The sequence below is a fragment of the Pygocentrus nattereri genome, chromosome 2 (assembly GCF_015220715.1).
Source record: "Pygocentrus nattereri isolate fPygNat1 chromosome 2, fPygNat1.pri, whole genome shotgun sequence".
NCBI classification, from domain to species: domain Eukaryota; kingdom Metazoa; phylum Chordata; class Actinopteri; order Characiformes; family Serrasalmidae; genus Pygocentrus; species Pygocentrus nattereri.
Window position 1 is genome coordinate 51,751,588 of NC_051212.1, and position 16,672 is coordinate 51,768,259.

The window sequence follows — 16,672 nt, forward strand, 5'->3', positions numbered from 1 at the left end:
AAATTACTGACAAGCTCCCTTCCATTTTACAGATTTATTAAAGAATAATTTTGGAACACGTCCCTCTGGACTTCCTGACCTGCCTGTTTTATGCGAGAACACATGCTTTTTTGATGTAAATATATCTGCTATCATGTGTGCACTCATATGAAGGACGGGCTGTTAACACCCACCCTGAATGATACTGTACTATCGTGTTATGTAACTGTAATTTTCCAGACATGTAGAAAAACGCTTTCAAGCTTGGTGAGCTGTGCCTGTGCGTTCCTTGTATGTTTTTCTGTTTCTCTGTGTCAGAGTGGGCTTTAAATATTCTATGGGACCTCTGTATGCGTCTGCTAAATGCTGTAAATGTAAATGTATGCAAAAAAAACGCCACTGATGTTTCTTCTACTGTTGAAATGCATAAAAAATATTAAAACAATAACAATTATAAGAAGAACAAATGACTGATAAACAACACTGTGTTTTAGCTCTATTGTTCATATTAACAAACAGGACTTTTAAGTTTAGTAAAAAGAAAATGACTCATAAGATACGGCTTGTTATTCATTATCTAAAAGTGCATTGTGAGTAGTCATGTGTAATAATGGTAAAGCGTATAAGCCTGATGTAAAACAATTGGCTCTGCTGGAGACATTTAACATCATCGATACACCACACAACACCTGAGAAGTGGGGGATGTAACATGACACTTTGACATCTTCACAATATCATCTTCTTTCCTTAAAGTCTGATATGTAGAAAAAGACAAAAAATAGTGCTACGTTTAAAAAATACCATCAAACTCTACATACAATGATTTATATTCAACATTTTATATTATGTACTGCACTAATTCAAGTAAACAAGCCTTACTATGCCTTCTTTGTACTGAAACATGCAGTGTGTTGTGTTCTTTAGGTAGTGATAATATCCACAGTACCTTGAGAAAATGCGTAATTTGTCACGATAATAATAAATAATGATTGTTGAAGTTGCCCGTTACATGTTGAGAATTCCACACAAGAAGTGTCCACACAAATGAAGCTTTCGCAATGACGTTTGCATTCTCTTTGGGCCTAATCGACACCTTCACACATCTGAATGTGTCAAATGTGACTTGAAAAAAAGGCAATTGTATGAATGCACGATGACGAAAATCCATTAATGTGTCATATCATCTTAGACAACGCGATGATTTGCATCAAATTTGCATTGGTTTCTCATTGCTTACGAAAACAACCCTTTTCACAGTATTGTGTGGGGTGACTGTGCAGACAGTTCAGACAGTGCATTACGCTTTTCATTCCAATATTTCTTAAGAATTCAGGATGCAAAAAAGTCAATATTAAAAACAATCTGCTGCTTGATTTTGGGGCTTTGAAATAAGCCGTTCAGACATTTTCTCCTAATCATAGATATCGGGACAAATTTGAATGCAGTTTCTCTTAAACTGTACTGTCTGATATATACTGGCCTATTCTACAAATGCAACGTGCAACCAAGCAGGGTGAATTGGATTTGTGCAGCCTTGTCTCATCTGAAAATGTAGACTGGAGAAGCTTATTTTTTGCCTTGGGGAGAGAAATTGCATCAGTTTAACTGCAGCTCGGGGAAAATCCTCATTCATTATGATGGAATATTCAGCTGCTCCTCTGCCACATTTGAGAAATATCCCTCATTAGACAAAACAGCCACACACACTTAGACCTACAGCTGCTTAAGTTCAGTTTTTCAGTTTCAAATGGGCTAATTATGAGATATGGTAGGCACTGGGAGAAACCTGTGACCAGAGGAGAGCTAAGTGGGGGCAGCTGAGGAGACGAGCGGATAGGATTTCAAAGTGTATAGTTAGTTTTTTTGTCCTGAAAATAAAAAGTAAACATAATGTTATTGTTAGGATATCTGTAAGACGGCTCTGCTCATTACTCCCTTCTTTTGTTGTTTTTTTGTTGATTTCTGCATGTCTATCCTCCGTGTATCTATTTATTCTGTTCCTGAGTATCTACAAAGGTTTCTAGTTTGAATCATTCCCACTGGACTGTGATGATAACTATTCCATTAGATTCTTTACTTATACACAGATAACTACCCATACGATGAAACTGTCCTCTATTAAGTGCTGCAAATGTTTACATGCATTCAATGACTCTCTAATTACTGTGTCATCTCACAATCTCAAGCAATTCACACTGTAATCAAACCTTTAAACCTGACATACAATCACGCAGTAATGATTTTGGACAAAGACTCATTTAGGTTCCATCATTCTCAACTCAAAAGCAAAGCTTTAACAACTTTACTACACTTGCAAGTACAACAATTATATACAAACGTTTGTATAATTAAGCTCCACATGTCCTTAGTGGCTCTGCTGTTTCTGAAGGGGTGCTGCTGCAGGAAGCTGTAAGCTCCTGAGTGTAAAACATCTCTTGGTCAAACATTTTCTTACAGTACAGGGTGCTGAATATCTGGAACTCACCTAGTAATCAGGTAAAGATTACATCACACCTCCTTCTGACATGGCTGGGCCTACAGTAAACGATGCTGCTCCGGACTACGTTTCCCAGAACCTCTCGCTGCAGCACACGACCCATGACTTTCACGGTTCAACATATCACTGTTCCTCTTCACCGGACTACTAATCTCATGCAACTGTTGCACCATGTGTATATACCCGTCGTATTTGTGAAGCACCATCACTGTCATGCGTGTACCGAGTGTTTCCACTGTGCTACTTACTGCTAATCTGCATGTGACCTGTTTTCTGTTTACAACCTCGATTCTAGTCTTGCCCCTTTGTTCTATTTTGGTTTTCTGGTGTTCGACTCTCTGCTTCTGTTTACCAACTGTGCTTCTGGATATCTCTGCTGCTAGCACCAGGCTTCATCTGCCACCGTCTGCCACCGTTACAGATCACCCATCCGTAGGATAATTTAAAGGTAAATTAAAAAGCATTTAAAAATAAGCAGGTGTGTAATGAACTGTAAATTTCCTCTAAAATTTCAGTTTTCCATTTAGGGAATGATGTCTTACCGAAGGCCCATCTAGGGAAAAACAGTGCAAATTAGTGTATTGCTATCAACGAGGGCGTGTACATGCCCTCAATAATACAATCATAATCGGATTTCTGCGGTGATCCGATTATTCAAATGGTCGTGTAAAGAAATCCGAGTAAGAAATCGGATAAAGAGGCTGGATTTTAGCTCAGTAATCAGATTTCTCTGTGCATATAAACTCTTACTCTGATTTCTATGGGATTTCTCAGTCTGCACATGAGCAAGAACAGACGGTGGACGTCATGAGACGTAGCAAAACACCGGTTACTGTCTGACTCATGTAGAGCCGGAGGTTCACTTTATGTGATTACTCAAGTGCATGTAAATGTGTTGATTGGATTACTGACCAATATCTGATTCTCTGCAGTTATCGGATTATTGAGTGCATGTATACGCACTCAATGTTGTGATATTAGGCATCACGTATCTATCTATCTATATATATATATATATATATATATAATAAACATTAAATAAATAATCTAATTGCTCATCTAGAAGACGTAGTACTGAATTCTGAACTCGGTCAGTGGTTGCACAGAAGTTTGTCATTCTTCAGAATCGCAAAAACATTTGATCTAAGTCAAAAGGTTATTAGTATAAAAGATGTTTAAGCATTGTTTAAACGTCCCTCCTGTTAATAGATTGTAATGTGTTAAATCACCTGTGGCCACTGCAATGCAGATACTGTTGTGTATAGATGATGAGATGGGTTTCCACTAATGTTTAAGCTTAAGTTTACTTTCAGGGGGCTTTTGTTTGGATGCTGGTAGCAGGACAAGCACTTTTAGTATTTGTGGTATTTGAACTGTGTGTAAACAGCCACACCATAAACGATGAAAAACAAGGTAAACGATAAAGTGCAGGACAATTAAAAGGGTACATCATGGTGATGAAAGGCTACGTTTGGTATGTTTAGCAGAAATGTTTACAATGTAGGGGCCGTGGAACGTTTTCTAGATAACAGACGTCCTTGGGGGCAAATATTCATTGAGAACCGATCCCTTCATCTGCATCTATAGCAGCATTCCTGATCAAATGTTTTCAAATTTGAAGCGACTTTCGGAGCAGTTGTTTAAAAGAAAATGTAAATGAATCATTGTTTCCATCAACTACTTATTATGCACAAATTCCTGAGGATCACATCATATGCTTGCGCCATACTGAGTGAGACAGAGTCCCACTGTGTGGGGAGAGATTCAGATTTCTATTTATACCTGTCAGCTCTCAGCACAGCAGTTTTGACAGCCCTCCGTCAGCTGTGCACGGCTGTACCACTGACAGTTCAGATACGACAAGCGAAGTTGGCAGTAGTTCACTTAATGAGGGCTGAAGTCACTGTCCCACTGTCGCCCAGCCAACCTCTGGGAACTCATCCAAAAAATTTGCAATATTTAGGCATTTTGTTATTCCTGGCTTTCTCATCCAGCTTTTTATGCACATGTTCTAACTTTGCATGGATGAAAAAAATGCTCTTATGATGTTGAACAGGGCAACGAGTTCCTATCTGTCCGAATTCTAGCATCACTTCCAGTGTAAGAACCTACAGCATGTTTGCTCAGCCAGCTGCTTCAGTTTCCTAACAATCTTGACAAAGTAATTGTGGCATGTGATAATTCCAAATACCACGTATCAACCCAGAACGACAACAAAGCGGCTGCCAAACCAACAAAACGCCACTTTCCACTCGTCTCCTTCCCTCCCTGGGATGGGGGAAGAGTGCTCTGACAGGCCTGAATGACACTGGGCTAATAGCCTGGAATGCCAACGACCTGCAGAAGTCATTTTCTCCTGTCAGCATACACTTGAAATGTATCTGAAAAAAAAACCTGCATATGAAAATAGTTGTGAGTCACAGATAAACAAACTACAGCTCCCTGTGCAATTCATAAGTATATCCTCTGATTAACTTTTCACTTTGCACACATTTTCAGGGAGATTTCTGAAAGCAGTGGTCCTGGTAGAAAACATTAAAAAGGGTCTAAATTCATAAAAATAAACTTTAAAGTTGTTTACTTGCAATACCAACTAGGTAACATGTTTTCGTAAACATTAACCTCATCATTGTCTATCGACAATACCGCAGTTGGAGCCAGGCTCGCTCATTTGTAATTAACCTTGGCAGTGAATTAGGGGAAAGTCTGGCGGGGGCACTTTTACAGCATTTTAACTGTGGAGAGTAGTCAATCGCTTTTAAGCTTGACACTAATGAATGTGCCCTAATTTGCAGGATTATGAGATGAAGCTCCTCTTCTTGGGGTGGTGGAACTAGAGAAAGAAAAGAAGCTAAATGGTTGAAATGACCTTGACCCTTTTCTCTGCCCTGTGTGGTTTTTACTTGTTCGTTTTTAAATTCTACTCAATTAGTTTCCTTTGGAGAGGCAACAGCATCACAGCTGAGACTACACAGACATTCCATGATATAACCTTGGACCAAATGGCCTAAATAAAATCTGCAGTTTCAGCAACTGAAGTGGAGAATACCTGCAGTACTGAACTTCAATACAGTGCTTTAATATATTCAATGCACCGATTTGGTTTATATATGTAAATATGCAATAAGTGTTTAGGACAGCTTCACTTAAATCATGTTTAGCAAATAGTTTCAAGGCAATTTTAAGCAATATATGTTGCAGAGATGTGTAATTCTATGTCAGTATTAAATATACTGCTCCCATTTATGTCAGATCACCCAGGTGTAAGTACAAGATGCTAACAGTTCTGTTTGGGAGGCAAACAAAAGCAAATACTGAGTGCAGTAAGCTGATTGGTTGAGAATCGTTCCAGCTGTTAACATCACGTTTCTTTCACAAACACTGCATCACTCCGCTGAGACGCTGTTGCTAAGCAACGACCGCTGTAGGAGATGCTTGAGCCACTTGAACATTTTTATTTGTTACTTTGCCACAAACAGAAAACGGACACTTTTAAGATCACATTTGAGCGACAGCCGATTTGGTCCGACTCTGAAGACGCGAAGACACTAAATTCCCAAACTGTCGTCACCACTGAGCAGCTTTTTTTTCAGTCGGCAGCTGTGACAGAAGAACCTAAACAACCTGGAATCAGCTGGAAATTAACCCAACACCATTCACCAAACTAAATAGGATGTAAGATGCTTTAGTCTGTCTGGAACAAAACAAGGAGCTGGAGAACGACCTGCCGGCTGTGCAGCGTGGGTGTAGCTCGTTACTCTGACGTGGCAACAAGCTGCAAACTATAATTTGGTGGAAGGAACTGAACATTAAAACATATTAAACATTTATTAATTTCTTATTTTATTTATTTAACTGTTGTATAAAAGCAATAGAGCAATTGAGGCCGTGTGTTATCGCAAATAACATCACTCCCTCTTCTTTTCTACTGCTTAATTGTGTTATAATAGCAGGATGCTTACATCATTATATATTATGTATGTGTTTCCAGTTGTTCTTTCTATTTAAATTACATCCAGGAATCGTTAAATCCAGTTAATCGTTAAATTATTGATCCAAATAAGTACATAATTACAGCTCCCACTTAATAATCAATTGTCCTGACTTCCCAAGGATGCGAGAATGCAATGCCCCATTTCATTGGAACACAATGTAAATGAATTGCACTCTTTTACAAGCAATTACATTTTATCTAGTACACTACGCTGACATCTTACATTACCATCTATGTTAATATCATTTACACTTTCAGGGCATTCCCTTCATTAAAAAGTGCATTTTTACTTCTATTCCAATCAGTAGCAGTGCAGCAAGGCAGGTGGGAATGAGGAGCTGTTCAGGCAGACAGCAGCACTCTGGTTTATTTACGCTCTGTTGAGACACACTTGCTCTGAGGGAGACTGCACTCCTGTCAGAAGTGGAGATTTCAAGAGTTTCCACACGTTCTCAAGCCTTGTTGACAGACAATATCCACACCGGGGAGGAGGAAGACAGAGTCCATTTGGAAAAGTAGAACTTTTTTAGTTATTCCACATTGCGCCCACTACCACCTTTTTCATTTCTGGCTAGGATTAATAATCGGCAGCAATTTAATGATCCAATACGTATCATGATTCAAACATCATGCAAACAAGATGGGCTGCGAAATGCTTTACAGACGGGCAGGAACAAAACCACACTTAGATTCATTCGCCAAATATTGAAAAAGCTAGGCTCAGCCTGATACTGCAGCTATACTGCGGCTAAAGCCAAATTAACAAAAAAAGCCTCGTCCTCTTGTGAACCTAAATATAAGGTATAATGTTCTGGTGCTTAGTACTAGTTAGTAATATAAATAACAGACTTAACATCTTACATTTAGGAGATAGTTACTGTTTATTTAAGAAGTGTGCATTTCACAGTGAGATACTATTGTGTCTGCTAAAACTGAAGCTCCTCAAAATTGGCCATCTTTGTTTCATGGCACACCTCTTTTTTACTGACCAATCACAGGCTTTATCGTGTTGCATCGAGTTCCCGCAGCTACTACATGCGCGTCATGTTATTTGCTGAAGCCAGACGAACATCGTCTCCACAAGAAGTGTTGAGACCTTAAACTCAGCCTTGACTCAACCCATCTTGACTGAGAATGTACTATAAGCCATGTTTTCAGTGCTACAGCACACAGTCTGCATTTGTGGTTCAGCCCACTACAGGTGTTACAGTGTGAACAGACAGTTCTCTCCCCAGCAATGGCTGCACAGAGAGAGGCTTCTACACTGTGGTCAAAAAGGCTTGGAACAAACCAACACATCTGTTCTACTCGACATAAAAAAAGCCACAAGGCAAAGTCATTAGCGGCGAATGGCCTCCCCTCCATTTAAAAGTGACAGTGTTGCTCTCACCTCTTTTTTGCTGGTATGATGTGGCCTTCTGTGTTTGTCAGTGGTAACAGAAAGTGAGAGATTACCAGCGAGAGGTGTATGAATACAAACCAGATAAGGCTGTATTAAGGGATAATGCTGGATTTCGGGACGCTCACTACCAGGATTTCTCCACCTTCCAGATACACTGCATTGACAAAAGTGTTCGCTCGTCTTCACACACGTATGAACTTGAGTGACATCCCATTCTTAATCCATAGGGTTTAATATGATGTCTGCCCACCCTTTGCAGCTATAACAGCTACAACTCTTCTGGGAAGGCTTTCCACAAGGGTTAGGAGCGTGTTTATGGGAATATTTGACCGTTCTTCCAGAAGCACATTTGTGAGGTCAGACACTGATGTTGGACGAGAAGGCCTGGCTCACAGTCTCCGCTCTAATTCATCCCAAAGGTGCTCTGTCAGGTTGGGGTCAGGACTCTGCGCTGGCCAGTCAAGTTCTTCCACACCAAACTCAGTCATCCATGTCTTTATGGACCTGCTTTGTGCATTGGTGGTCACGTTGGAACAGGAAGGGGCCGTCCACAAACTGTTCCCACAGTTGGGAGCATGAAATTGTCCAAAATCTCTTGGTGCTGAAGCATTAAGAGTTCCTTTCACTGGAACTAAGAGGCCGAGCCCCACACCATAATGCCCCCTCCACCAAACCTTACACTTGGCACAATGCAGTCAGACAAGTACCGTCTCCTGGCAACCGCAAAACACAATAAACTGCATCTCAGATGGCGTCTCTTCAGTGATCTGCTCTGTAAAAATAATTTTTATGAAAAAGAGCATCTAAGATTTTTGGCTTTCAGCAGTAAATTGTAAGAATATAGCATTATGTTTATGATCATAAAACACATTTTCTGTTCATTTGAGGGAAACTTTTACAAAAAAACCCAAAATTTAGATTTATTAAAGAAGCACACTTCAGACACCAAACATGTCTTGACTGATCTTATCTTTGGGGTCAGGAGAACGTGTCAAAATACCTGTCTTGAAAAACTGAGTTTTTCCTGCTAACATATCTACTTTAAAGCTACAAAATGTCCTTTTCATGTCTCTTTCTCCTGTAGATATGGTCTTTATATTGATTTCCCCAACATTCATCTCTGGCTGTACAGAGAAATTCAGCTTGAGTCTAATTTGGACTAAACGTTGCAGCATGTGCCCTCCAGCCTTCGTTGAGAAATGAACAGTTTCCAGGGAGAAGGAATGGGCTCAGCTGGAAAGAGCCATGCTCGCTCGATATTAGTCATACGCGCACTTGGCCGTGCAGTACAGCACGCTACTTAGATTTGACATTCAGCATAGATGGCTTCCTGTTTCCTTTTTTTAAAGACCCCTCCATACACCATTGTTCACAAGAATTTCAGCCTTCTTCGGTTTCCATGGTTACCCAATATACACCCAAGGGATGCGAGAAAATTGTTTGAATTTATACGTCGCTCCCCCGTTACTTGGGTTTAATTAACTGAAATGAGCTGGTTCTAGTTACAGCTGCAGCTCCACTGGGACACTGCTACCCAAGCGGAGGCAGGCTGCCTCTGTGTCATGACAGTCAGGCTAGTGGCTGCTTTTTAGCGGCTGCTGAATTGCGGAGAGGAAGACCATGGTAGGATGAAACAGCAGAGTCTGAATACAGGAGCTTAACACCTGTTAGTCTTGAAGAAAAACTTTGGGGTCCTTCAACCTGTTCAGCATCCAGTCAAAGCCTTTCATTATGGAAAATAAAGGAAAGCTAAATGGCACTAATGGCATTTTTTGCTTTACTCCTGATAATCATGATATCGCTCTTAATGGAAGAATAACACCCCCCCCCCCCTTTTTTTATTATTTTTTTTTTTTTTTTTACCCGATTTTCTCCCCAATTTTAGTCGTTTCCAATTCCACCCACTCCCTATTCACACGATGCCACCAACGCTAGGAGGGTGAAGGCAGCACAGGCTTCCTCTGAGACCTGTGAAGCTCCACTGCTTCTTTTCAAGCTGCCGCTCACGCAACGTCACAGGACAGCGCTCGGAGGAAAGCGCCAACCGCCAGATCTGTTACGTCAGCTGACTGGTATTGATGGGAGGAGTGATGGGAGGAGAAGGGCGGCCATCCTATCCACCCGGAGAGAGCGAGGCCAATTGTGCTCTTTCGGATCGAACTCGTGATCTCCTGAAGACACGGCCAACGCTTAGACAGTTGTGCCACTCCGGAGACCCCGTATCTCCATTTTTGACATTTTTCTGTTCTTGTCATAATTTGAAAGTACCAGCTGCCCTTTACATTGTAGATTAATTTCATGATGAATGGACCAAAAGTAACCTAAAGTTACCTAAAGATTTCCCTCAAGTGCCTCTTATAACAAACACAAAGAGCATGGCGAAGAGCTAGAACTGGCCTCAGGAGATGAAAAGGGTGTTTTTTAAAAGGAATGCTTTTGTCACTTCAGCTTTTACAGAGAGATGACCAGAAAATGGGAAGTGTTCCAACTCTATATGGCAGAGAAACATAATCTCTTACATAACAGTTCAGATGAAAAATAATAATAATAAGATTTTCTTATAAGAAGGTTATCTGAAATCTAAACAAGTTGTCATATACATGAAAAACGGAAATTAGAAGTGGAAAGATGGAAATTACACATTAGAGATGAAACCATAGCAAACACAATTTATCATCATCATCGTCGTTGACCGCTTAATGCAGATAGGGCGCCGGTAGCAGTTGGGAGAGCAGAGAATCCCAGACGACCCTGTCCCCTGCAACTTCCTCCAGTTCATTCCCAGGGACCCAAAGCCACTCCCAGGCCAACTTGGAGATGTAATCCCTCCATGCCTAGACATGCCTTCCTCACAGGAGTCAGGGCCGTAGGCTTCTGGTGTGTCAAGCTCCATTTCCCTGGTGGAGGTAGTTGGCAAGCTCTTCAGTGGCAAGGCACCGGGGGTGGATAAGATTCGTCCGGAGATGCTTAAGGATCTGGATATTGTTGGGCTGTCGTGGCTGATGCGCCTCTGCAATATTGCATGGACCTCAGGAACAGTGTCCTTGGACTGGCAGACCAGGGTGGTGGTCCCCATTTTTAAAAAAGGGGACCGGAGGGTGTGTGCCAACTATCGGGGTATCACACTGCTCAGCCTCCCTGGGAAAGTCTATGCCAAGGTGCTGGAAAGGAGACTCCGACCGATAGGTGAACCTCAGATTGAGGAGGAACAATGCGGATTCCGTCCCAGCCGTGGAACAATGGACCAGCTTTTCACCCTCTCGCGGATTGTTGAAGGGGCATGGGAGTTTGCCAACCGAGTCTACATGTGTTTTGTAGATTTGGAGAAGGCTTATGACCGGGTTCCCAAAGATATCTTGTGGGAGGTCCTCCGGGAGTATGGGGTACCGGGGCTACTACTCTGGGCCATTCGACCTCTGTACTCCAAGAGTGAGAGCTGTGTTTGTATACTCAGCATTAAGTATTATTCATGATATTCATGGACAGGGTGTCAAGGCGTAGCCAAGGTCAGGAGGGAATTATGTGTGGAGGCTGGAGGGTGGCGCCTCTGCTGTTTGCAGACGATGTTGTTCTTTTGGCTGAATCACATGGATGCCTCCAGCGCTCACTGGAGCGGTTTGCAGCTGAGTGTGAAGCGGTTGGTATGCGGATCAGCACCTCCAAATCTGAGTCCATGGTCTTAGCCCAGAAAAGGATGTCATGCCCACTCCAGGTAAGGGGAAAGGACTTGCCCCAGGTGGAGGAGTTTAAGTATCTCGGGGTCTTGTTCACGAGTGATGGGAAGAGGGATCGTGAGATCGGCCGCAGGCTGGGACAGGCGGCAGCAGTAATGCGGTCACTGCACCGGACTGTAGTGGAGAAGAGGGAGCTGAGCCATAAGGCAAAGCTCTGTTTACCGGTCGGTCTACATCCCGACCCTCACCTATGGTCATGGTTCATCTGGGATTCTCTGCTCTCCCAACTGTTACCGCGACCCGATCTGGATTAAGCGGTTAACGATGATGATGATGATGATGACTTTGGATGAGCAGCTATCTAGTTTTAGACATACAGTCTATCTGCTATACTCTACAATTGCCATGAAAAGCAATGAAAATTGGGCAAAGTAAAAGTGCAGTAGAGTACATTAGGTCACTTATGCCACTTTTGACATCTTGGAACACTCCACCTTCATACCCTGGTCAGCACCATCACTTGTATCTATTTTTGTGACTTGTCTGTGTGCATATGTAGCCCCGTACTCCGTGTGGATCCTTATAACCTAGAACTGCAGTGCTGACACTGTAAATAATAATGGGTATTAATGACCAACATCATATAATAGTGGGCATTAAAGACCAACCTCATATAATAGTGGGCATTAAAGACCAACCTCATATCATAGTGGGCATTAAAGACCAACCTCATATAATAATGGGCATCAAAGACCAACCACATATAATAGTGAGCATTAAAGACCAACCTCATATAATACTGGGCATCAAAGACCAACCTCATATAATAGTGGGCATTAAAGACCAACCTCATATAATAGTGGGCATTAAAGACCAACCTCATATAATAGTGGGCATTAAAGACCAACCTCATATAATAGTGGGCATTAAAGACCAACCTCATATAATACTGGGCATTAAAGACCAACCTCATATAATAGCGGACATTAAAGACCAACCTCATATAATAGCGGACATTAAAGACCAACCTCATATAATAGTGGGCATTAAAGACCAACCTCATATAATAGTGGGCATTAAAGACCAACCTCATGTAATAGTGGGCATTAAAGACCAAGCTCATATAATAGTAGGCATTAAAGACCAACCTCATATGCCAAATATCAAAGGTCTAGAGGAACAGGAAACTCAAACCTCGCCCTTACCGTGACAATAAGACCCTTCTCTTGGAAATATTTCACCAGTGGGACAGCATTTTGTTTAAAGTTGGCCAGTCGTCGTTCAGTAGCTTTGGGGTTGTCATCGGGGCGACCCTGTTGCTCTGCTCGCTTCTCTAGGCGCTCCTTTAGACGCTGATTGGAACAGGCCAGAAAGACCACCAGGTCTGGAGTACAAATCTGGAGAATCAGAAACAGCAGGCCCTTTGTTAAACACTGATATTCATAATTTAATTTTACAGCAGCCACACATAAAACAAAACTAGGCCTGCATGATATGAAAGAAATGCTGTATTGTGGTTATATTGTTTGATATTGCGATTGTGATAGACATTAAAACAGCAGTCACTAACCCTCCACCTGGGGATCTACTTGCAGTTTAGCTCCAACCTAAATCCCCCAAAACAAATTCATCAGATTTAGCCAATCAAGGACTTCTGAAGGAGCTCATCAACTGGAGCAGGTGTGGAAGACAGTGGTTGAAACTAGACTCTGCAGGAAGGTAGATCTCCAGGATCAGGCTTGGTGACCACTTCTTTAAAATGTAATAAAACACACTGTTGAACAGCTAATATTTAATATTTTGCCTAAAATCATTGACATTTGTTGGATCAGCTAATTGGCTTAATTATTCAAAGCACTCATCTAGATAATCTGTTAGTCTAATTTGCATATTGCTGCCTTCTGTTATATCAGTATAATGCAGGTTAATATCACAATAACAAACCACAAAACACATATTGTGCAGCCCTACACAGAAGTTCATGTTAACCGTTGTTTACCAAACATACTGATTTTTTAGATGTGATGTCACACAGGATGCCACATTTATGTAACATGGTACTGTGCAAAAATTCAAAGGCCACCCTTTCATTGATTTTATTTCTACTCAAAACAGCCATTAAATACAGGTTAATCATTTGTCAGTGTCAGGAAAAAAGGTCGAAAACAAATACCTCAACACAGCCTCAACAACTAAATATAAAATTATTTTTTCAGTGTTTACTGTGTGGAGTTGGAGGATGTTAGATACTCTACACTCTGGGTTTGTTAACGTGCAACCACCTCCTTTTAACATGTAACTACAGGACTGGCTAAAGGGTGCAGGGCTGCATTGAGAGCGCTATAAATGTCTGTTTTTATGCTATATGTACGTCATCTATTAAATACGTCTTATAGGCTTCACATAAAAACATTCGATTACAAAGCAAATGCAAATAAGAGTTTGGGACTTTAAAGCTGCAATATCTGAAAAGCGGGTTGAAAGTGAAAGATTATATCTGAATGCTGAAAGTTACCATTCTATACTGCATGAAGTGCTGGAGTCTTACTTTTACTCTGACCTCTGAGCCGCTGAGAGTTCACAGTATGCAACACCCGTGTTTAAATGAATGTCGAGCCCATTTCTCTCTCTCTCTCTCTCTCTTTCTCTGCCCACAAAAAAGGAGGCATTATTCTTCCTCCTTGCTGTCAAAGAAGAAGTTGAGAGCTGCACAAGTATACCTACAGTTTGTTCCCAATTCCTTTTGTTCTTCCCCAGACAGCAGAGACTGAGCTTAAAGGTGCTCAAAAATAGCATACGGTGAAAGAGCTCCAACTGAAAACAACACCACATCACAGGAACATCCTAAAACAATAAGACGAGCAAATCAAGTATGCTTTTTTTAAACAAAGCATCTGCTCCTGTTTAAAGTTTGCTCTGCTGTGCTAATTTCGCAATTCAAGTGATGAAGAACGCGATAAGAACGGGCCACTCAAGTATTTACTCAGTGCCCGTGTAACATATTTGCAATATTCTGAAAGACAAGAGTTTGCAAAATAACTTCCTGTGCAGGCAGACATTTCACCTGAAAAGCAGCGTTGCCCTCTCAGGAGTAGGCCTATTACAATCGCTTGGGAGAGTATACAGAATGAATCATTCCCTGGAAAAACAACTGTCAGCTGAAGAAAACTGCCCAAATGCCTTTTATGCAACAGATTAATCATAATAAGATAAGATAAGATTATTTGTTATCAGTCCCACAACTGGAAAATTCTCAGTGTTACAGCAGCAAAGGGACAGCAAGGCACCCAAGATAAAGAGAAGAAGTAACAAGGAGAGAATTAACAAGCAAGTAATTAACTTTGTTAAATACTTAACAAGGTTTTTTACAGTTTATTGCTTGTTATTATATAGACAATATATATATATATATATAAAACTAAACATAGAAAAATATAAACTCTATCCTTCACAAAAATATTACCAATACAAAGAATTATCAATAAATAAAAAAGCTAAGATATTTACACTGTAAGGATATTTTTCCCCCAAATTCACATGGAGTGTTATGCGTAATACTCAGTACTGTAACGCATAATAATTCTTACAGTAGTTCTGCAGGCAAAGCTTTAATAAGCAGATTATGAAGAGCATCTATGCTTAGTGTAATTCTGGCATTAACTCTCCGTATCCTTGACTAGAAGGTAATAAAAACACACTTATGCAAGCTATTTAGCACCTTAGCAACTTTAGGCCTGATTTCCATTTGACAGCAGGCGTTCACAGGTACACTCTGTTAATTAAAACCCACACGTGCCACATAATGAGATGTGAAGTGGGGAAAATATCATGCGGACACTTTTGTTTGACCGCACACAAAAGATGCCATGTCAGAAAAGTGAAAAGCTCTGATCTCTGGCTTTGTGCTCCTGACAGGTTTATGGAAAAACATCAAACAATCCACAAGTCCAATATTTACACAGAGGCAGGCTAATTTACGTTAGTCGTAGTTTCAAGGGAATATCTAACACTCCTATGAAAACGTCTGTAAAACGGCACAAAGCGTCCTCTGAGCGGCGGAAATTGTTTTCCAGACGGTGTATGGAGACAGAAAGACATCGGATGAGTCCCGGAGGGGTGTCATGAGGTTAGATAAAAAGAGGGGGAGTGCTATGCTTAGAAAAAAGTCCATTTGCCATTTTAAAGGTCAATGTAGCCAGAGGTCCTGAAGCCCCTAGAGAAGCGCTGCCACTCATGCCTCCTGGTGGGACACACTGCGCACACATACAGAACCAGTCAAAATCCCCTGACTGCATGTATGTGTTTCATAATCTTAAAGACACTGTAATTTAAGGAATTTTGCTTATATGTCTGAAATTTCTTTCTAAGATAAATGTAAAAAGATGCCTAAATATGAATATATTTCCAAAAATAAAACATTTAATGTTAAATATTGATATGCTGTTCTCCAACAAAGTCTCAGCATACAGAGAACTTGAAAAATGCTACCAAGGGGGGTGTTTGACTGAATAAAACCGAATAAAACAAACTGAATCTTGCTGCTGCCGGAACAAAGCCTCCCATGTCCATTTCTGTCGATTTTCAGTTTTTGACATAATTTGAAAAGACCCACTGCCCTTTACATTGTGTGTAAATTTCATGATGAGTGGACCCAGAGAAATGCCCCAAAATGAGTTGGAACTAAGTCTGGTTCCATTGACTTACATTAAAAGAAGAGAATGTTTTCACCTTCTCCTGTAAAGTTACCAATTTAGAGATACAAGGTTTTGTTCCAACAACAGCGACATGTATAGAGGTTAAATAGACTGAGTTTAATGTTCCCTACTTTACCCGACTGAGTTCCATACTTCATCTGATTGAATGGAACTGTACAGCATAATTAAATCAAGATTCATGCATGATTTATGCTTTTTGGTGTGTGTTATCAAAACATCCCAGGGTGACTTTTCATGAAGCTGTTTGAAAGATTGCCAAGAGTATGTAAAGTTGCGTTAAGGCAAATGAGAGCAGCTACTTCACAATATCTAAAGTAGAACGTTTTTGATGTAACAGAAGTATTCCCTATCATATGGAATGTGTTATATCAGCCTTCATATTCCATATGATATGGAATAATAGTTACCAA

At 40.8% G+C, this 16,672-nt stretch overlaps 1 protein-coding gene across 1 annotated transcript in view; it reads right to left on the bottom strand.

Moving 5' to 3' along the window:
• Positions 1-16,672, bottom strand: part of ak5 (adenylate kinase 5) — a 99,971-nt gene that overhangs the window by 49,518 nt on the left and 33,781 nt on the right. Inside the window, exon 6 of the mRNA XM_017683593.2 lies at positions 12,753-12,944. Coding sequence (XP_017539082.1) covers positions 12,753-12,944 — 192 coding nt within the window. The remainder of the gene's footprint in view (positions 1-12,752; positions 12,945-16,672) is intronic.